A 21,638-nucleotide genomic window follows, 5' to 3' on the forward strand; every position below is an offset into this window, starting at 1 on the left:
GAGGGGACTAAGAGGAAGATGGGAGGGGACTAAGAGGAAGATGGGAGAGACGGTGGGACAGGATGCGCCAGAAGGCTGGGAATGGGAGAAGAGGGGTGTGTGTGTGTCTGTGTGTGAGTTTGTGTGTGTGTCTGTGTGTGTATCTGTGTGTGTGTGTGTGTCTGTGTATCTATGTGTGTCTGTGTGTGTGTCTGTGTCTATGTGTCTCTGTGTGTATCTATGTGTGTCTGTGGGTGTCCGTATGTCTATGTGTGTGTCTATATGTGTCTATGTGTGTATGTATGTGTCTGTGTGTGTCTGTGTGTATGTCTGTGTCTATGTGTGTCTATGTGTATCTGTGTGTATATCTATGTGTGTGTCTGTATGTGTCTATGTGTGTATCTGTGTGTCTGTATCTATGTGTGTCTGTATGTGTCTATGTGTGTGTGTCTATGTGTGTGTGTCTATGTGTGTATCTATGTGTGTGTCTGTATGTGTCTCTGTGTCTCTGTGTGTATTTATGTGTGTCTGTGGGTGTCTGTATGTGTACCTGTGTGTGTGTGTCTATGTGTGTATCTATGTGTGTCTGTGTGTGTGTATGTGTGTCTGTGCCTTTGTATGTGTGTGTCTGTGTGTGTCTGTGTCTGTGTGTGTCTCTGTGCGTGTCTGTGTGTGTGTCTGTGTCTATGTGTGTCTGTGTGTGTCTTTGGGTGTGTTTCTGTGTGTGTTGGGAAGAGGACGTGGTTCTGGCTTTGCTCTGCTTGCTGGCATGGCCCTGAGTCAGCCACTTTCCTACCTGTAAAGTGAGAGATGGGCCCAAAGCAGCACGGCTCCCAGCTGTCCTATCCCACAGCTCTGCACCCGCCCACACACCCATGCGTGAGCCCTGACCCCTGTCCCGCCTGCTCCCTGCTCCAGCTGACCCTCGTCTCTCTCTTCGCTTGCCCCAGCTGGATGTGTACCTGTTCCTCTTCTCTGATGTGCTCTTGGTGACCAAGCCCCTTCGCAGGGCAGACAAAGCCAAGGTTATCCGCCCGCCCCTCATGCTGGAGAAGCTTGTGTGCCGACCGCTCCGAGATCCGAGTATGTCTTTCCTGGGGGAAACTTTTCCTTCTCCCTTCCCATCGGCTGGAGAAGGAGAGGTTGGGAAGGGGATCAGATAAAGTCCAGCCCTGGAAGCAGACCTTCTCCTCCACCCAGACAGCTTCCTGCTTATCCACCTCACCGAATTCCAGTGTGTCTCCAGCGCCCTCACTGTGCACTGTCCCAGCGCTACAGACCGTGCCCTGTGGCTGGAGAGGACCCAGCAGGCCCAGGTATGTGAAGCCAGGTGTGGGAGCAGGGGGATGGCGGGGCCCCGGAGCTCAGATCCGGTGCACCAGAGTGGAGGAAGGGGAGAGAGAGGGTGGGGTGCACACAGCTTCAGACTGGACCTCCTGCCCCTCCGGTGCACCCTCGAGAGGGAGACACAGCCTTGACCAACCTTAAGAGGATGGAAGAGGGACTTCCCTGACGGTCCAGTGGTTAGGACTCCACGCTTTCACTGCCGAGGGTGCAGGTTCAATCCCTGGTCAGGGAACTAAGATCCTGCAAGCTGCATGGTGTGGCCAAAAAAAAAAAAAGTATAAAAAAAAAGAGCACAGAAGAAAGCCTTTGGCCAGCTAGGGTACCAGTCCCTGGGAGAGCCAAGATAGCCTCCCCTGAAGGTTCCGAGGCTGTGAAACAATTAACTGCTGAACTTGAGCTTCCGTTCGGCACACATGAACGGGGCACCTGCTGGGTGCGCACAGGCTGGGCGCTGGGGAATCAGAAAAGAATATAATGCCATTTCTTCCCTCACAGAATACATGCTGCAGCCTAGCTAGACAAACAAGTATACAAATAACAGAAACGTGCGGACGGAATGGAGTTAGGACAGGGAAGGGAGTGGTTCACTCTGGTGGGTCGGCTGGGAGAGGGACAGGTGCTTCAGAGGACAGAGGAGGCTCCGCGGAGGAGCTACTTTCTGAGCACCGCGGGCGGGTATCTGGAGCACGTCAGGGGAACAAGGCGGGCAGGAAAGGCACTCCAGGTGGAGAGCAGAGTGTGCGAAGGCCGGAAGTCGGAAGCAGTTGTGTGTGTTGAGTGCACCATCAGCTGAGTGGTTGGCGTCACCAGGGCACCAAGCACGAGCGCGGCACAACGGCAGAGAGGCCAGGAGGGAGGTGCCACCAGGCCATGCCCATCCCTGGGTGCCGTGCCGGGGAACTTGAACTTTGTCCTGCAAGTGACACAGAGGCAGTAAAAATGTTAACTAGTGGAGTGGAGTGATGCAGTGGGGACAGATTTATGCAACAAAAGCCGAAGGAGTTCAAAAGGAGGGAGACCCGGGTGGAGCCATATTGGCTACTGCTTGGTGCCTTAAAGCAACAGAAACATTCTCTCACGGTTCTGGAGGCGGGAAGTTGAAAATCAACATGTCAGCCGGGCAATGCTTCCTCTCCATAGCTCTAGGGGAGCATCCTTCCCGGCCTCTTCTGGCTCCTGGGGGCTCCAGGTGTTCCTTAGCCTATGGCAGCATCACTCCACTCTCTGCCTCTATCTTCACGTGGTCTTCCTCTCCATGTGTCTCTGTGTCCCAATCTCCCTTTCCTGTCTCTTAGAAAGACACCGGTCATTAACCCAAAATCCAGGATGACCTCATCTTGAGATCCTGCACTGAGGGTCTATGCACATCTGCAAAGACCCTTTTTCGAAACAAGGCCACTCACATTCACAGATTCTGGGGGTCAGGACCTAGACCCATCTTTCTGGGGCCATTATTCAACCCAGTACAGGAGCAGAATTGCCAAAGAAGAGGGAAGATTTGAGTTGGACTTTAAGGATGGGGAAGACCCTGAGCAGAAGACTCAAGGGAGAAATTGGGCTGGATTTATTTGGGGGACAACCAGCATGTCTGTCTGAGTCTGGAGGGAAGGGTTTTGTGTGGAGCCAGTGATGAGACGCCAAGTTCTAGGGGACCCCAGCGCCTGTAGAAGAGGGTGGGCTGGACGAGACTGAATTGAATTGGGTTGGCAAGTTGACACCAGAGCCACCATAGATTCTTTGAGCAAGGGAAGGCCATGGTGAAATCCGTGTGTTTTGTCTTGAATTGTCAGGTGGCAATGTGACAGGTGGGCTGGGGGCAGGAGAGATTGGTGGCAGGAGATTTCCCGTACTAGTTTGCGTGTGAAACATAGAGGTTGAGTGCCACGGCCTTAGGGACATAGTGCAAAAAGAGAAGAAAAGAAGAAGAAAGGAGCTGAAGAAGAAAGAAGAGACAGGTGAGCCTTAGGGAGACCGATAGAAGCCTCTACCGAGCCCATGGTTCAGACCCCAGCTCTGCCTCTTACTAGCTGGGTGACCCTTGGTGAGTTATGTGGCCTCCCTAGTCTTCCGTTTCTTCACCTGCAAAATGGATATAAATAATAACAGTCCTTGTCTCACAGGGAAGATTCAAAGAAACCATTCAGATTAAGTAGGCAACTTGGTGCCTTGGTAACTCAGGACCACAAGGACAAAGGATGACTTGCTTCCGAGGTTCTTGTGTGAAAGGCTGCTTTGGCAATGACAACTGAAATCATTAGAAAGGGAAACCTGTTTGTCTAGTTGTTGCTTCCTGGGTGGCGTGGGGCATGGGTAGCAAGGTTTACTTTTAAACAGAAGCACTTTGGAAATGAGGTAATGGGAGACAGCCAAGTGGAGACCTTTCAGGGGTTTGTGGAAACACAGACTAGAGTTCAGGCGAGAAATGAGGGTGAACTATGAAAATTGCTAAGAGAGCAGATCCTAAAAGTTCTTTTCGCAAGGAAAAAAATGTAACAACGGTGACGAATGTTCACTAGACGTCGTGTGGATCACTTCATATGTACACAAATGTGGAATCATTATGTTGTACACGTGAAACTAATATGTCAATTACACCTCAATTTTTTATAAAAAGAAGAGGCATTTTGAACAAGTTAAGAAATCATAGTGTAGACGATTTCTAAAGAATGCAACTGCACTATTTTTAAAGAGTTTAAATCAAAGTAGTGCTACTCATAGGACTTGCTTTAATGAGCAGATTATAATGATTTGTCGTTTGCACATGAGGTAATTAGGGCTTTGAAACTTTGGAGGATGCGTAAAAACAGTCTTGTCCTTTAAACAATTTTAAGCATTCTTCCCACAGTCTTACCTATGGCATCGTATCAAGATGTGGAGAGCTTATTCGAGAAAAGGAAAACCAGAGCTTAGTCTCTGTTTAAACACTGTATTTAAAGATTCGGAATTATGAGAGTAAAAAATAAATAGGAGGTTTATGCCATTAAAAAAAAAAAAGAAAAAAGGATGAAAGATCTTGAACCTCAAGATCTTGTGTCCTCCAGCCCTTCGGGGCTGTCATTTCCTTGGATACCTAAACACGATGGTGACAGCGCCCAGGAAGCCAGAGGTAGGGGACAGGGTGCGGGTCATCTGCCCTGACCCCTGCTCCAGGCCGGATCAGAGTCCCCTCTCTCTTTGCAGTGGGGCCTCCTCTCTACACCACTGCCCCCCAGCCCAAGAAGAGACCCCCCACCTTCTCCTTAGAACCCCCAGGGGAACCACTAAAGATTGCTGGTATTTTATTACACAAACTAATTTAGCCCCCAGGAGTTTTACTCCACGCTAACTGAGGTAGAGAAGGCATTTCCAATACCTAACCGAGCAGCGCACAAGCTCCCCGCGTCCCCTTGCAAAACCAAGAACCCTGAAACTTTGAAATGAGTTTGTCCTGCTACTGCCTCACACCAAAGCCTTAGGGAAAATCCTTTTCGCAGTTACCACCAGTCCTTGTAAACTGAAGAGGGCCGTAGAATACCTACTGATCCTAGGGCTCAGGGTGTTTTTTCTCCGCCTTACAGAATCGTACATAATGTAGATTTATTCCTAGCGGGTCTGGCTGTGTGGCTTCAGCTTTTAGAGAAAATGAGCTTCTCAAGAGGAGAGACACTGAATCTTGGGAAATGCCCATGTTTAGGGGCTGGGAAGAGGAAAATGAACCAGTGCTGGGAACAAGGAGCTATCAGAGACGAGGCCAAGACGTGAACGGAGGAAAGAGGTGGGCTCGGAGGGCCCGCAGCCCAGCTCTCACTCATTATCTACGTCAGTTCTCTCAGCTCCGGCCCCACCTGGGAACTGCAGGGATGATGGGAACCACCTTGCAGGACAGACGGGAGAGTTATGCTTGTAAGCTGCTTGACACGCGCCCGGCACTTAATGGGGGTTCCATACATATTTATTGTTGTCCACTTTAGAAGATGCCAACATCTTCTAAAGGCCAGGGGTGCCTGGCCGAGGGCACCTTCAAGAGATGGTTTTCGTCCGTGATGGGAGACTTGGGGAGGGCAGCGGGTGAATTTGGGAGCCGCTCCAGGGGCAGCAGGGAGAGGAGGCATTTCCTCCCAAGGCTTCAGTTCCCCACCAGGGCAAAGGAAGAAGAACCGTGGTGTCGGGGGAGCCCTCCCTTTTCCCGGCTTTGTGGGGCTGTCACATTCAGGCCCAGGTACCAGTTTCCTCTTCCTTTCCCACCCTGCCCCCAACACGTCTCTCCTCCTACCCAAGCTGTGAAAATCCTCCCAGGGTTGCTAGAGAGCCTTTGGGGTGGCCGGGGGCCCTTCAAACAGCCCGGTCCCTGGTACCTGAGGTGTCGGGTCCTCCATCCCCACCCCACCCCTTGCCTCCCTGCTTCTTCCCAGGTGGGCCCATGGGAGAGTTTAGTGGAGATGCTTGTATGGGACAGACGTTCCTTCCAGACCACCCCCCAGCCGCCTTCCTCCCAGTTCTTTTCCTCCACACACCATCTCTATCCTGGACATCCCAAAGATAAACTTGAACTTGAGTCATATGGGGCCAAAGGGCATCTCAGCAGGCTGCCCCAGCCTCACCCTGACCCCAGCCCCACCCTGACCCCAAGAGCGGCTCCTCCCACCCTCGTTACTCTGCACAGCTGGGAGATGCGGAAAAGGTCACAGGACCTGGCCTGGTGTGCTGATCTCCTGCCCCCAGACACCATCATCCCTGGCTCTGGCCGACAGAGCAAGTCTTGTGAGACTGCTGAGAATCCTTGCATGAGACAGTGGCTGGGAAGCCAGGGCAGGAAAATTGGAAATACAAGCCTGAGGTCATTTTCCTGTCCCTGTTCATCCTTTTCTCCAACATGTCTCTTGTACAGACCCAGCTACCCCCCACCCCGTTGTGTTTCTGGAGAGGCTTTGGGAAGGTCCAGAGTTGCCTAAGAATTGCCGTTCATATACCTGAAGGGGGTGAGGGGAGGGGCATATTCAAATTACTTAATAACCAGAATGGAATGGGCATCAACCAATCAGAGTAGAGCTTGGGGAGGCGGGGATGGGGTGGGTGGGTGGTGGTGGTGATGATCCTAGAGGCCCCCTGCTGTGCCAGATGTTATCCCTCTGCTGCTGGATCTTGGAGGGCAGGGTAGTCCTGGTGAAGGAAGGTGGGAGGCTTGGGCGGTAGCCCTTTGCTCACCAGCACGAACGTACTTCAATATGTGCACAATGATAAGGCCATTCCAGCCGGTGCTGGTATCAGCGCCGCCCCCAGCAGCCTCCACCACCTCTTTTTGCCAAGCCTCCGCCTTTGGCCTCTCCAAGGGTTCCCTTGCCATCCCTCCCCTCCCCCAAGAGAAAGTTGTCCTTTGGCTGCCCTTGAAAAATAGTGCAGTTACTGAACTAGGACTCACAGAGAAAGACCCAGCCCCAATTCCGCTTCTCTCTACCTGTGCGCCCTGGATCAAGTCCACTCATCTTTCTAAGCCTTGTTTTCCCATCTGTAAAATCGGCTAATACACTGCAGGGTGACGGTGTGTGTCAAATGACCTGTGCGCCCTGGATCAAGTCCACTCATCTTTCTAAGCCTTGTTTTCCCATCTGTAAAATCGGCTAATACACTGCAGGGTGACGGTGTGTCAAATGACCGCCTGCACGTAGAGGCGCTTCATAAACCACTTCTCAGATATTACTATTTTATTCCGGTGGCGCCTGTATGAAAATGCTAAGGAAGACAAAATATAATGTATCCTCTCTCCATTCCTCTTGGGGTGGTCTTGTTGTCAACTCTGAAGGACAACAAAGTCCTCAACCCAGGACAAAGCCTGCCCCTGCCCACCCTGGTGGTAGGAGAAAGAGTAACCTGAGGGCCCAGCATCATTCAGAGCAATTATGCCACCATCACCACCAATCAGGGAGGACTTCCTGAAGGAAGAAACAGACCAGACCTTGGCTTGCCAAGGGGATGTGAGAGGCAGGAAGAACGTACAAGTAGGAAAAGGGGCCTTATGTTTACCCCACACATCCTAGGACCAGCTCAAGAGTTCAAACACTGGCTCCGTCCTACTTTCCCGCGGCATGACCGTGGCAGTTACTTAACCTCAGAGTCTCTGTTTCTCGGGAGTAAAGTAGGAGCAAAAACATCTGCCTCATAGGGCGGCGGTGGTGAAGAGAAAGCAAGATAATGTATGTAAAGCACTTAGCATGGTGCCTGGCATACAGCAGGTGCTCAATAAATGAGAGCTCTTAATGAAAGTATCCCCACCCCAGGTCACCCTGCAAAAGCTGAAGGCAGAGGAGCACATCCAACAGAAGAGGGAGCTCCTGGCCCTCTATCAGGACCGGGACGGGGAGTCCCCAGGCCCCAGGCCCTCCATGCCTTCGGTGGAAGGCTCTGAGAGCAGCACAGAGGGAAGGTAAGACCTACAGGGCGTACAAGGCCTCCCAGAGGAGGGGGGCTGCAGGCAGGGAGGGAGGGCAGAGGAGCCCACAAGGTTGGGAAATGGTATTACAGCTTTTGGGGGGACTGGGACCAGACTGAGGAACCCAGGCTACAGGTTGACACCAGCCGTGCGAAAGGCCACATGAGACAGCCTATGGGGTTAGCCAGCCTACGGCTGGCACAGGGTGAAGGAAACAGGCACGAGAGGCACAAATTCCCTGAGAGAATCAGGTTCCCCAGGCCGGGGATGGAGAGTGAAGGCCAGTATGGGTTTGCAGAATGTCAGAGCTGCAGGGACCCGGCTAGTTCAAATCCCCAGAGAGCGTGAGAGTTTCACCCAAAATAACACAGCTGTTGAGCAGCACGGTTATAGAGGAAAAAAAGACTCCATCACTGGGGGATAACCTCAGGGGAGCTCGGGAAGCACTCAGCAAATACTTGATAACAAGTTTCTGGACTGAGTGCAGGGGCTAAAATGCCTTAAAGGAGCTTATAGTCTAGCCAGTGAGATGAGAAAAACAATCAGTGCAGTGTAAAAGTGATACCAAAATAAGTCTGGAGGAGGGCCCATTTCTGGATGGAGGGATCAAGGGAGACTCCCTGGACTTGAACTTGACCCCTCAGCATCTGACTCTGACCATTTGCTAGTAACTGTAGGACTCCTGAGTCCTCGACCGTCATCCCCCAGCTGGTGGTGACGGAAGACACAGATGAAGGTGCTCCCTTGGTACCAGATGATACCTCGGACTCTGGCTATGGCACTCTGATCCCAGGCTCCCCCAAGGCGTCCCACTTTCTGCCAAGCCGTCTACGCTCCAGGGTCCTTCGGCAGGACCCTCGCCGCACCTTCTCCACCCTGGACCTCCGAGATGTTCCTTTGCATCTCCAGCCTCCTGACCCCCAAGCTCCCCAACGCCGAAGCACCCCTGAACTGCCAGAGGCCAGTGTCCAGAAAGGAGGCAGCCTTCCCAGGGGAGACCCACCGACCTGGTCTGAGGAAGAAGGCGGGACCTCGGTTGGAGAGAATGTGGTAGTGGAAACCTTACATAGGGCCCGACTTCGGGGTCAGCTCTCCCCCTCCCTGACCCATACTGACTCTTCTGGGGAAAGCCCCTGGGAATCCTCAGGGGATGAGGAAGAAGGGCCCTTCCTGGGACCCGGCTACAGCCCCTCCCCTCACCCGCTCCGGGCCGAGGACATGCTCCAAGAGATCCGGGAGGAACTGGCCAGCCAAAGGATTGAGAGAGTCCCCGAGCCTGGGGACAGCAGACCTCGGAAGCTGACTCGGGTCCAACTGCAGAGGATGCGGGGGCTTCACGTCATACACCTGGACACGCCCCTGTCCACATCGTAAGTGCAGAAGGGAAGCTGGCGTGGGATGGAGCGGAGGGGAAGGCCAGTATGGAGCCAGAGGGGATGCCGGGGCAGGGGGGGTGGCGGGACAACACAGGAGGGCAGGACCAGAGGGGGGTCATGGTGGGGAGGGGCCTTTAGCCTCACTCTTCACCCCATGTCTGCCTACCTGACACCTGCCTCTTGCCTTTGCAGAGAGGTGTGAGGGAATACCTCCCTAAGAGTGCTGGTCACCACCTCCACCCCTGGATTCTACCTCAAGGACACTTCCCCAGGCACCCTGCCCTTCCTGCTCTGAGGACTTTGGGGATCAAGAGCTGTACACCGATGTGCCACAGACACACCAGAGTCCCACATAAAGTTGTGCATAAACATGGCCGTCCAACCAGCACTAGATGAGGGCGGGGCAAAGAGAACCTGGCGGGTGAGGAGTCACAGACCGAGCACAGGTGACTCCTCTGTTACTGGGCTGCACGAGGGTGAGGTATCCCACCCCCCCACCCCCCCACCCCGCCCCGCTAATCCGCCAGGATCACGGCTCTGGCCCCGCCTCCCACACGCGCCAGGCAGAAAGGCCACTCCCTCCAGGAGCAGAGCTTTAATTCCGGGCTTTTAGTGTATTTACAAAAGTCCACAGCTCCAGCGGGAGGGCCCTTTGTTCTGTGCCTCCCCTGCCTTGGGACACTTCGGCTTACTCTGTGCTTGTCCAGGCAGGGGGACAAAGGTTCTATTAGTGTACATAATGGAAACAAAGATTGCTTATCTACTGTGAAACGGGCTCAGGGACCAACCAGGGGCCCCCAAGCAGCCTTGCTGGGTTCTCCAAGTCCAAAATGGGCAATGAGGCGCCCCTCATCCCCGCAGCCACCGCCTGGGCTCCTGGCACACTCAGCCTCTCTCACGAGTAACACACACTCCACATCACACAGACACACACACTCTGACACACACACTACACACAGCTCACCCGCTGGCAATGCTCAGGCAGCTGAGATACACACTGAGGGAGTAGCACCAGGTTAAGTGGCTGCCGGATCATGCCTGCTCCGCCAAGACCCTTCCCCTCCAGAAAAACGGGGATCCAGAGGGCATCTCGCAGGTCCTTCCAGGCTGCCTGGGGCAGGAAGCAGCCGTCTCAGGGCTGCCCGCAGGGGCCGGGGCGTGGCCTCATCGGGGAAGGCGGGGCTCGGGCGCGAGGCGGGCGGGGCCGCCCAGCGCTTCCTCGATGTCCTCCAGGCAGCCGAGCAGGTCCATGTCGCGGAGCACGCGGCCCAGCAGCTCCAGCGTGGCCTCGCGCCGCGGGGTGCGCCGCCGCCAGGCCGCCAGCATGCTGTACTGCGCCTCGCGCAGGCAGCGCAAGTTCTGCAGCTCCAGCCGCTCGATTTCGTGATCACTCAGCCCCAGCCGCCGCACGAACTCCTTCCAGCGCAACGGGGGCACGCCGTCCACCACAGCGTACAGTGTCGCGGGGTCAGCTGCCGGGAGGCGGCGCGGTGAGCCCGGAGCGGCGGCCCTCCCCGCCCGGCCCACGCCCGCCCGCCTCCCCGGCCGGGGTTCCCTGCGAGGATGAATGAGGAACTCACCATCTGCGAGCGGAGCGGGGGCGCTGGGGGCGCCGTGGGCGCTGGCCTCCCACTTCTGCACAGGGGTGGGGACGGGGGTGGAGGCTGGAGGCGCAGGGAGGATGGGGCCAGCCCCTTGGTGGGGCGGGGCCATCTCTCTGGGGAGTGATGTGACTCTGAAGTTGGACCACGGCGGGTCACAGGGGGTGAAGGTGGGACTGGAGGCAGGACTGAAGCTCGGGATGGGACTGAAGCTTGGGGCCGGGGCCAGGGGCTCTGGCTCCCCCTGAGAGAGAGAGAAGGCACAGCATTAGCGGGGAAGAGGAAATACAGCCCCAGCCCTCCTTCTGGATTCTGGACGGGAGTTGGGGCTAGAGGGAATCAGGGGAGCCCCAGGACGAAGGGTGATTCCGGGTGATTTGGGTGTTACAAGATGACAACGGACAGTCAGGGAAGACTGCGGGTAGTTCCCCGGTTTCACCTTACCTCCTTTACAGGAGCCGACTGCCCACAAACTGAGAAAAAAGAGACAAAGCGTCACAGATTTCACTTCCTCTCTCAACCCTGGCGCCCATCATGGGGCTGGCGGTGGGTACTTGTGGTGACATGCTTCAGGGCCTATGTGGCCCCAGGGACGAGAGAGCTACTGATGCAGTATGAGCTCTCACCAGCCGTCCAAGACCACCTCATGCCAGTGGGGTCCTCGCCAGCAAACTAAGGGGACACTCATCTCCCTCCATGCCTGTGCACCCCTCCCTCCCGCCTCCTCTGAAGCCTCCTCCTGCATTCCTACCAGCACCCTTTCCCTTCCCAAAGGCCCCACTCACTGATGGAGTAGAGCTTGGGCTTCCACCGCTGGTATCGGCATGCTAAAACAATGAGGAGGAAGGATGCCAGGCAAAGACCAAATATGATCACCAGGGGCAAAAGTACTGTAGTGCCTGGAAACAGAGCAGATTGTGGTCAGAGGAGAGGGGCTCTGGAGGTAGCAGGGCAGGACGGATGGGGAGGGGCATGACTAGGAAAGGGTCCATGGGCATGGGCACCAGGATAATTCTCCTCACCTGGGTCCTGAGAGTTGTTACTAGTTACAGGTAGAGCTGGACATAACTTCTCGCACTCAGTGTTCTTACAGCTAAAAGAAGAGAGAGTGCTGGTGAGTAGGGGCCCCCCGTAAGAGGAATACAGGAAAAAAAGAAAAAGAAAAAAACCACACAGATTGTTGGAAAGTCTTGGCTTTACAAATATTTTAGCTATCTCTTGATATAATGGAAATTAATCCTATCTTGGGAATTGATGCGGAGGAAAGAAACATTAGTTAATCCCCAAATCATTTCATTTTAGAGTTGGATTTGATCTTGAAGAAGCTATGTAGAGGGCTTCCCTGGTGGCGCAGCGGTTGAGAGTCCGCCTGCCGATGCAGGGGACACGGGTTTGTGCCCCGGTCCGGGAAGATCCCACATGCCGCGGAGCGGCTGGGCCCGTGAGCCATGGCCGCTGAGCCTGCGCGTCCGGAGCCTGTGCTCCACAACGGGAGAGGCCGCAACTGTGAGAGGCCCGCGTACCGCAAAAAAAAAAAAAAAGACGCTATGTAGAAAAAGAGTTAAAAGCAGTCAGAGTCAGGTATAAATTCCAGCCCCATTCATTGGCTAGCAGTGTGACTCCAGGCAAATCACTTCACCTGTGAGCCTCAGTTTCCTCATCAGTAAAACAGGGACCTACCCACTGTCAAGACTGAGGGTTAAGTGAGATAATTGTGCCTGACATATAGTAAGCCCTCAGTAAATGCTGACTGTCACTGAATTGTTATTTTATCACTGTTTTACTGATGAGAATCCAGTGAAAAAAAGGTTAAAGAGCTTTTTCTCTAGATGACACTGCTGGTGACAGCACCTAACTTTGAGAGAGGGGTCTAGCATGCATGTGAACAATTAAGAAACACATCTTGCTGGGGGCAGCCAGAGAACACTCTAGAACAAGTGCATCTTCCCGTTTTGGAGCTGGCACTGGGCAGCATGGACTAATGAGAACTACATCAGGGGTCCTAGAAGGAACTTGAGGAGGTGAGTTCTCAGCAGGAATCTGAAAGCAGGGAGAGGTTATTTTGCCCACCTCACAAGCTCCTGGTGAGAACCACACGGAAGGGGTGTAGAAGTGCTTTTAAGGGGAAGAGACTCGTGGGAAAAAGAACATAGTTTCTTGTCAGACACTTTGTGGCTATTTTTTGTGGTTCTTACAGCTTTGCCAACCTGGTGTCATTATCCTTACTTTAAAGGTAAAAACAACTAAGGCTCAGAGATGTTAAGTCACTTGCCCAAGCTCACACAGCCTGAGATGTTAAACCCAGGGCAATTCAACTTTAGAACCCTCAGTTTCCTCTTTGCAAGCAAGTGTGCAAGAACAGCCTCTGCAGAGCCAGAAGGAGTGAGGAGGTGTGGTCAAAGGGACTGGGGAGGAAAGTGCATACTGCATTAAACCTAAGATCAATAATCAGAGACATTACGATTTACATCCTACATACACACACACACACACATGCACAGGTGCCGACTGAACCATGATACACCGTCAACTGTTGTGAGATGCAGTATGACTTCAGAGATGTAAAAGTGTATTCCTAGAATCCATAGTAGGGTCTGTTGCCCAAGAATCTGAACGTCTTCCAAAAAACATCTGAATGTCTAAAAAGAACTTCAAGTCCTTGCGGTATGTGCCTCTATCCACAGAGACTTCATGAGATTTTAGGAACAAGTTGGGGGCAGGGAGGACTGTCTGGTATCTTGACATGAAGTGTCTCCCATCCAAACAGCCTGGAGGAGCCAGAGCACCTCCCACAGTCTCCTTCTCCCATGCCGATCTGGTGCCCAGCAGCCAGCAGAAGTACTCACTGAGCACAGGAGACGCACTCAGCTTCTCTTAGAAAGAACCCCACATGGCAGTGGCAGACGGTGTCCTGTCTCTCCTTGCCTGTAGGGAGAGATGCGGCACAGCTGAAGGAGGATGGCCCAGCACCCTGAGGGCCGGAGGGAGAACCAGCGGGGGCAGGGGTACAGCAAGCTGGAGACCGCCCTCCAGAGACGGGGTGACCAGCTGGGTCGGGAGGGCCATGCTCACAGGAGTGGTGCACCGTGCCGTTGGGGCAGAGGCTGCAGTTCAGACACTGGAACAGAGTTTCACTCCAATACTTCCGATACTGGTTCTTCCTGCAGCCACACACGGTATCCTGGTCCACTGCGCAAGGAGCAATCTCCACCTGGAACATTTCTGGTGCGGGGAGTAGATGGGGTATGAGCTCCCACTGTCCCCACCGGGTGTGTCTCTCTGGGTAACGCACGCTCACACCCATGCATTCGTTCACTTGTGCACATGCATCCCTGCCCACCCGCAGCAGCACAGCTTCGTACCTTCCCCTGGAGACAAGACGCGCACACCCACCTGACCCAGTCGGTTTAGAGCCCCGCCCCCCCTGCTGAGACTTACCTTTCCGGCACTTGGAGCAGCTCAGACATTGTCTGAGGTGGTTCTCCGAAGCGGTAAAGGTGCCACGGGCACACACCCTGCAGTCCGTGTCCAGCCCCGGGCCCGGACAATCATTGTACAGGTAGGTACCTGTGATTGGAGGGTCGGGGTTAGGCTGCAGCCAGGATCCCCAGCCCCAGGACGGCCCGGGGAACCTCCCCGAAGTCCCCGGGAGAGGAAAGGAGGGAGAAACTCCCAGCCCTGGAGAGGCAGCCAAGTCAGGGCCCCCACGTTCCGGAGCATCTGGAAAGAGCAAAGGGAGAAGCAGGGCCCCCTGAGGAGCCCCACGGTTACCCCCCCTCCTACCTTTGTGGCACTTCGTGCAGCAAATGGAATTATTTTGAGGGTGGCTATATTTCCCTTGGGGACATGAACTCTCTCTCTTCTCCCGGTCCCCGGGGTGAGGGACCAGCCCATGAATCCCCGCGGGGTACACATCCACCAACAGAGCCCGGAGCACCTGGGGAAGAGTCAGATGGAGAAGACCCCATCAGGAGAGGGAGGGGTGGGGTCTCAGAGGGAGCGAGTCTAAAGCCTTCCCAGCTCAAGTCTTTTCTCAGCGGAACATTCTCCCCAGGCCACTCCCGCTCACACGCCACGTTCTCCTCTAAGCCTAGGCTGCCAGTACAGTGCCATCTAGTTGTTCTCTGGTTGTCCTGTGTGTGCGTTTCTGTCCTTCCAACTCAAGGCTGGTAAACTCCAGGCACGGGCTGTATTGTATCCTTATTTCCCTAAAGCAGCTGTTAGTGCTGGACACAGGGCAGATGTTCAAGGAGTTTTCTGGGTTGGGAACAGGCCCTTCCTTCCGACGAGTAGCCCCAAAGATTGGGGTGGCATTTCTCCATCTGGGTGCTGCGTGCACAGTGTATTCACTTTGTGCACGTCCACGGAGGTGAACAGTTAGGATCTGTGCACTTTCCTGAATTATGTCATGCCGTTAAAAAGGTTTTTTGTAACATCAGATTGGAGTGGAGGTGAGTGATGTCCCTGTGGGGGCCATTCCTGGACAGCGGGCAGAAGCCACAGGAAGAGTTTCTTTGTAAATCTGTACCGAAACCTCACTCAGGAGCCTGCCCTCGGACTCTGTACTGCATCCCCTTCCACCAGTAAACCTGCACGAATACCCCAGGTTGGCCAGGGCAAATGGGGAGTGGAGAAAAAGGGAAAGTTCAGGGTCAGGGATGGGGGTAGAAAGGTGATGAGGTTTAGGTGGGGCGGGAGTGGGCACAGGCATTGAGGTTACATGTAATCGTAGCCGGCTGGAGGCTGGGGGTCTGGCTCAAAGACCACCGAGCCAGGAGCTGAGGGCGTGCCAGGGAGTCCCTCTGCCCTCTGCACATCGGGGTGTCCGGGGAGCCTGTTTTCTGGCCCCAGGCCGGGCCCCCCGTCCCGGAATCACTCGCCCAGCCCTGGCTTTAGAGCTGGGACGGCACAGCCAGGAGGCTGTGTTGAGCTCCAACCCAGACTTTGCTGTTTCACCTCCTACCAGCCTCTTCCTGGCTTTCCCTGGCCCTTGATTTTGTTTTCTCTGCTATAAAGCCCGCCTTATATGAAGATAAGAGGATGTCCTCCAAGGATGTTAAACTTTGGGAGCAACAGGCTAATCAGATCCCAGAAACCCCAGCCCAGGACAGGAGGGCCTGGTAGCCCAAGGCTGTAGGCAGGTCACACCCAAGTCCCCCGCTAGGTGTCGCTGCAGCGGCCCTGAAGCCCAAGCCCCCGCCCCAGCCCCACACAGGGGAAGCCACATTCAGAAACCCAGCTGCCACCCCCCAGGGGTGTAGGGCGCCCTCCCCACCCAGAGGCAGCACCCTTCCCTGGCCACTCCAGCGCTGTGCCACCTCCCCTGAGAACAGGGCTGAGGCTTCCAGAGCAACAGGAAAAGTTTGGAGTGTTTATGGGAAGGACTTCCCAGTCCTGAGAGTGTGGTTCCTTTCCCCGAAGAAGGGCTCACAGCACCTAAGGTCACTGGCACTTGGAATTCCATCCAGGAGGCTGGGAGCAGAGCCAACCGGCAGAGACAGCATCAGGAAAAAGAACGGCGGCGGGTTGGGGTGGGGTGGGGGTCCTTCCCAGGAAGGAGGGAGAGGCACCTTCTCAGTCCACGTGCCTCCCACCGCGATCTCCAGCACTTTGGGGGTTAAGTCAGATCCGGGAAAGGGAAATCTCTTCCCAGAAGCTCTGCCCGGTGACTCAGGCCAGAGGGAGGGAGGGAATCTAGGGGAGGGAGAGGGAACCAGCAGCTTCCCCAGCTCCTCAAGGGTCATGAGTCAGCAGAAAGGCTGAAGGGACCAGCCTGCAATTGGGACCCGATCCGATCCCTTCCTCCTGTGGGCCAGTCTCTCCCTCCAATCCCCACTCAGAGGCCCCTTTCCTCCCCTTCTCCTCCCAGGAGCCAGGCAATGGGCCTCAGTCCCCCTTGGCCCACTTTTTCGGGAAATGGCTCCCTATCCTATTCCATCCCAAAGGGAAGTCTCGGCCGACCCCCTGCTTCCTCCCATCAGGTCACTACCCGCCCCTCCCTGAGGGCCACTCAGCTCCTTCCCACCCCTCAGCATCCTTCCTTCAGACCCAGCCCCGCCCAGGCTCCTCCTCCGGGTTCAGCCAGTCTCTCTGCGGGTTTGTCCTTTCCCTGGCTTCTCACGTGAGCCCCACCCCGCCCCCGACACTTCCCAGTTCCAGAAGGGAGCAAACCAAGGCTGCCCTCCCACCCGGGTTCACTGCCTTCCCACAGCCTGACTGGTTCTGGCCAGCTGGGTTGGGCTTGGGCACCTCCCTGGGGTCCTCAAACAATCCTTAGGAAATGCGGCCGATTCTGAGGCTCCACATGCCCCTCCCACAGCACAGGCAAAACTCCAGAGCCCTGAGCACCCAGTTCCGGGAGGGAGCGAGCAAGACGGGATGACAAGCAGCACCATTTCCCCGGGTCCCCCCCAGTCCCCAGCAGCCCCCGGAGCCAGCCCACTCCGACCCCAGGAGCCAGCAGGCACCATTCCTTGGCACTGGCTGGCTCCAGTGCTTAGCCGCTGCATCTTGGAGCAAAACAGCGGAGATAGCAGGTGAACTCTGGGCGCCCAGACCCCAGGCAGCCTGAGTGCCTGTGGCCTGGAGCAGGGGAAGCGCAGGAAGCCGGGGTGCCTGTGGAGAGACAGTTGAAGGGGTGGCCCAGCACCCCTCCAGCTCCCCCATAACTTCCGCCTAGGGAGGCTTTTAAGTGTGACTTCCTGTGCTGGGGCCGCAACTTGGGGGCGGAGGGGTGGACAGCAGAGCGACCCTGTGGTCTAGCTCCCACCCAGCAGCCTCACTGTCCCGTCCTGCATTCATCTGTTCATTAACTTAAAATGTCTTGTGTTCATTTGATGTCAAAATCTTTGGGGAGCTCACGACAGCTTCTCCTCCAAGGCCCAGTTGAGGCCCGGCCTCCCTCCCCGAAAGCCCCCGTTAATGAGGTTTCCCCCCACTCTAGCTCATGAGATACACAACCACTCTGTGAACTTTAAAAATATGAGTAAACTATACCTATTTTGGGCTCTTACCATAACTACCTAGGGTGAGTAGATACGGGCTCCCCAAACAGACCATAAACTATGCGATGAGAGATGAGAAGGTGTTTTGGTCAGAGATAATGTCTAATCCTCGGCACCCAGAACTGGAAGAGGGAAATAAATGTGGTTGACTGGGTGATTTCACGACTATCTGTCTTCCACTCCAGTCAAGGCCAGTGAAAACCAAAGTGGGAAGATGGGAGTCAGTGCCTCCCTGTAGGCATATATTTATCTCCAGGGGAGAGTTCCCCTCTCCTTCCCACACACATGCACAACCGCAAACACCCTCACAGGAATGCTGACAAGCCTTCCTCTCCTTTTGAGCATCCCTGGTGAGTGAAGGTTTTGTGTCACTTACGAACGACGCAAAGGCAGATATGAGTCTGAGAACCTCTGCTCTAGCCTGTTAGATGCCCACTTCACTTGGCTATTCTCCAGACCCTCAACATGCCCCAAAGGAAATCCATCGACCTCCTGACCTGGACAAATGTCACACCATCAACTTCTCTTTGCCACCCTTCTCTCCTCAAAGCCCCCATCCCTCCTGTGCTACCATCCGGTCTGTAGTCCATCTTGCCAGACGTCCCATGTCATCTCTCAATCCTTTCCTAGTCCAGGGGTTGCCTCACACCCGGATCACTGCAACCATCTTCCCGCCTTTTTCCTGCTCCAATCCATCCTACACGCTTTCTTATCTGCATTTAAGCTTCAACTTGCACCCACAGGTGTGAGAATCTTCCTTTCCGGGGCCGGACCTCAAACATCATTTCCATGGGTCACTCTTTCCCTGAATGAGAACTTGGCAGAGGTACCTCACTGCTATACTGGACACATGCCCAGGTGCAGCGGCCCTGAGAGAACCATTTATGAATGAATGAATGAATGAATTCCTCTACCTGGGACCACAGTCAGGACTCTCTCTCCATCCCTTCCCCCACTTCCTCCAATTTTCTCTTTCTCGCTTCTTCTTGTTCCTCAACAGGGTCCTTCCCCTGCAGCCAAGGTGCTCAGCTTCCTGCCACCACCAGCCCCCAACACAAAATCCCATCTCTCCATTCCTCCGCTCTACCTCAAACCAGTCCCCTTTCTTTCCAGCCTGCTGCCAGTGAGTGGCTTTAAAGCTCAGCTCCAAAACCACTCTTCTATGAGGCATTTCGTCCCTCATTCCATCCTTTATTCATTCAACAAACAGTTACGGAGCACGGTAGAGGCGCAGGTCCCGCAGGGATGCCCAGGTGAATACACGGCTTGAGCTCTCAGTTGGGTCAGAGACGGGTGACTGTGGACTCTGCGTCTCTGCAGGGAGCACGGGCGCTGGAGCTGAGATCCGCTGAGCAGAAAAGGCAGCAGGACGGCACTGACAACCCTCCCGGTTCTGCCTCCCATGGGTGTTCCAGGGCACCACATCGCAATGCTTTTGTGGGCATTTCTCCCCGGAGTGCTCTAAAATCATTTTTTGCTGTAAGCTGTCTTGGCTCCAAGACTGTCTGCTCGTTGAGAGCAGTAAGATCTTATGTGCTCTGTTACAGTCTCTCCCGCATTCTTCCCCCACCTCCACGCCCCGCCCCCCCCCCCCCCGCCACACAATCACAGTTCCCTGCATTGCCCATCGAGTGGCGGGCAGTTGGAAAGCCCGTGGACAGCCTCACCCAGCACTGCACACCTCCTGTTTCCCCTCCAGCTCCAGGCTGAGCTTGGTCCCTTAGCTGTCACACCCCAACCCGGGCTGGATCAGCTGCAGCCCCAGGCATATTCCTTCATCTGTTCAGGCTCCCCCGTACCTGTTTTCCAAACGCAGAAGCCACTAATTACAACCACTACTGATACTATTAACAATAGGAAAGCTAACGTTTATTGAGTGCTTTCTGTTTGCTATATCCTGTTCCTGTACTAGAATAGAGACTCCATGAAGGCGAAGACTTTTGTTCACTGTTGTAAGTCCAGCCCCTAAAAGAGTATCTAGTGCCGAGCAGGCAGAAATGAATGGAATACTTAATATATATCTATCTATTTCATCTTCAGAACGACATTATGAGGTAGTGACGATTCTGTCCATCTTAGAGATAAAGAAGCAAGGCATGAAGGGTTATGTTAGCCTGCTCAAGTCCAGGCAGCTAGTCCCTGAGGGAGTCAGGACAGGACGGGGGGATTTACTGCCAGGAGACAAGAGAAGGCAGGGCAGCTGGATGGGGAGCAGGGAGAGCCCCTGGGGAGGACAGCCTGCGCAGGAGGGAAAGGTGGGCCTGGGGCCACAGGAGGTGGCGGGGTGCTGCGCAGGGAACTAGGGTCTAGAAACATGTTCTAAAGCAGAGGGAGCGGGAGGAACTGGAGAGAAAGGTTCAGAAAGGAGACTCCAGAAGTCTGAGGAGACGGGACAGAAAAGAAAGGGATGATTTGGGGACACAGTACAAGACCCTGGGGGAAGAAGAGGTGGGGGGAGGAGGGGTGGGGGGGGGGGGGGGGGGGGGGGGGGGGGGGGGGAGAGGGGTGGGGAGTGGCGGTTGGGCCAGGGAAGAGCAGGAACCCTGAAGAAAGTGACCAACGCAGAGGGGCTGGGTTTCTGCGCAGGACGACTGCAGGACGTGGAGGGGTCAGGGATACATTGAAACAAGGCTGAAGCAAGAGAAAGGGACATTTTCCAGTGACGAAAACAACTGTCTACCAACTTCCCCAAACTGAGCTGTGGAAGAAGAAAGCAAGTGCTCTGTTGTCTGGGTCCATGGGAAGGGCTTGGGGGGCAGGTCCAGGGCTCTGAGGAGGGGGAGGAGGGTCAGGCCCACAGACAGTGGCCACAGATCCAGGGTGAAGAGTGCCCCCGCGGTGGGAGGCCTGGGCCTGGGGAGGCCTATCCGGCTACCGATCCCCCTCCCAAATGCCTCCAACACACAGCATCCCAAGCCTACCCGCCCCAAGCCAGGGCCTCTCCCAGACTCAGTTTCCCCACTTCGCTGGCGTCCAGTCCCTGCCCTCCAGCAGGGTGTGCTCAGCCGGGCTCACCGGCAGCCTCGCCTGTCCACGGCCCAAGACTGCTGACCTGCCGGACACAATGCAGAGCCATCTGGACTCTGAGAGGACAGACCTTCTGTCTCCCACTCCTTTGGGTTTCCTAACAAACTCCCCCGCCCCTGCCGTGGGCACCTGCCCCCGTCTTCCTGGCAGCCCGGGAACCCCTTTCCCTCCCTGCCTTTCAAACTTCTCCCTTGCTCCCGACTCAGGGCAGCGAATGAATGGGGCAGTGTTTGAGGTCAGGCCGCGCAGGCCTGAGGCTGGGGCCCGGCCCTCGGCTCTCTCCCGCCCCAGGCGCCGCTGGCCCATCAGCCCACTCCGCCCTCCGTCCCCCGTCTCACCAGTGGCAGCAGCAGGCCAGGCACGGTGGGGAGGCCCATGTCCGGCCAGCTGTGGCCTTTCACTCCCCCATCAGGGCTCAGGCAGTGATGGACAGAGGCGACAGTGGCAGCGACGCAGTCCCAGGATGAGCAGGGTCCGGAGTGGAGCCCGGGCGTCGGGCAGGGGAGTGGAGGGTTGAGACTGGGGCGCGGATCACAGCCGGGTCCCGGGGACCTCAAACCCGGAAGGCCGGCACTGCAGCCTGAGTTCGGAGAACTCCGAGAAAAGTCAAGCAGAGAGGAGGTGGGAGGGGAAGGGAGAGGGGGGTGTTGCAACTTCAGGACAGGAAGAGCCGGGGTGGAGGCGGGAGGAGGCGGGAGGAGGCGGGAGGAGGGGGGAGGAGGCGAGAGGAGGCGGGAGGAGGGGGGCCAAGGTGCCTTAACCTTTTGTACCCAGTGCGAGCGCGGGCGCCCGGATCCAGCTGCCCTGCCACGTGCGCGGGTCTGACCACTCCCACCCAGACACCCAGGAGCGCCGGCCCCCTGCCCCCTCCCCCCATCGCCCGGCCTTTCCCAAATGA

The 21,638-nt window shown here is 55.6% G+C and overlaps 2 protein-coding genes across 3 annotated transcripts in view; one reads left to right on the plus strand and one right to left on the minus strand.

Annotated features, from left to right (window-relative positions):
- PLEKHG6 (pleckstrin homology and RhoGEF domain containing G6) overlaps nt 1-9,559 on the plus strand; it is a 15,064-nt gene extending 5,505 nt beyond the window's left edge. Inside the window, exons 11-15 of the mRNA XM_029206014.1 lie at nt 930-1,062; nt 1,180-1,295; nt 7,581-7,726; nt 8,410-9,102; nt 9,301-9,559. Coding sequence (XP_029061847.1) covers nt 930-1,062; nt 1,180-1,295; nt 7,581-7,726; nt 8,410-9,102; nt 9,301-9,310 — 1,098 coding nt within the window. The 3' untranslated portion in view covers nt 9,311-9,559. The remainder of the gene's footprint in view (nt 1-929; nt 1,063-1,179; nt 1,296-7,580; nt 7,727-8,409; nt 9,103-9,300) is intronic.
- A 109-nt stretch (nt 9,560-9,668) lies between these two features.
- Nucleotides 9,669-21,364, minus strand: TNFRSF1A (TNF receptor superfamily member 1A). Of its 2 annotated transcripts, XM_029206363.1 has the most exons (10): nt 21,079-21,364; nt 14,493-14,646; nt 14,148-14,276; nt 13,782-13,931; nt 13,556-13,634; nt 11,732-11,802; nt 11,495-11,608; nt 11,154-11,182; nt 10,689-10,953; nt 9,669-10,580 (listed from the first exon to the last, which is right to left on the minus strand). In XM_029206363.1, the coding sequence occupies exons 1-10, from the start codon at nt 21,115-21,117 to the stop codon at nt 10,273-10,275; spliced, it is 1,338 nt and encodes a 445-aa protein (XP_029062196.1). In that variant the 5' UTR covers nt 21,118-21,364; the 3' UTR covers nt 9,669-10,272. The 2 variants fall into 2 exon arrangements, with proteins under 2 accessions (XP_029062196.1, XP_029062195.1); XM_029206362.1 differs by having other exon boundaries at nt 14,148-14,646.
- Nucleotides 21,365-21,638: the final 274 nt, after the last annotated feature.

This window comes from Monodon monoceros, unplaced genomic scaffold (genome assembly GCF_005190385.1).
Source record: "Monodon monoceros isolate NGI ecotype Baffin Bay Population unplaced genomic scaffold, NGI_Narwhal_1 Super_Scaffold_6, whole genome shotgun sequence".
Lineage (NCBI taxonomy): Eukaryota > Metazoa > Chordata > Mammalia > Artiodactyla > Monodontidae > Monodon > Monodon monoceros.

What these genes read in the sequence shown, in the direction of transcription:
- TNFRSF1A (XM_029206362.1), bottom strand. Translation starts at nt 21,117, where the DNA reads ATGGGCCTCCCCACCGTGCCTGGCCTGCTGCTGCCACTG. An exon ending in CGGCACGGTGCACCACTCCT is followed by an intron (nt 13,635 to 13,781) that starts GTGAGCATGGCC and finishes CTCTCCCTACAG; the next exon opens with GCAAGGAGAGACAGGACACC. An exon ending in GCCCAAGCTCTACTCCATCA is followed by an intron (nt 11,183 to 11,494) that starts GTGAGTGGGGCC and finishes CTTTTTTCTCAG; the next exon opens with TTTGTGGGCAGTCGGCTCCT.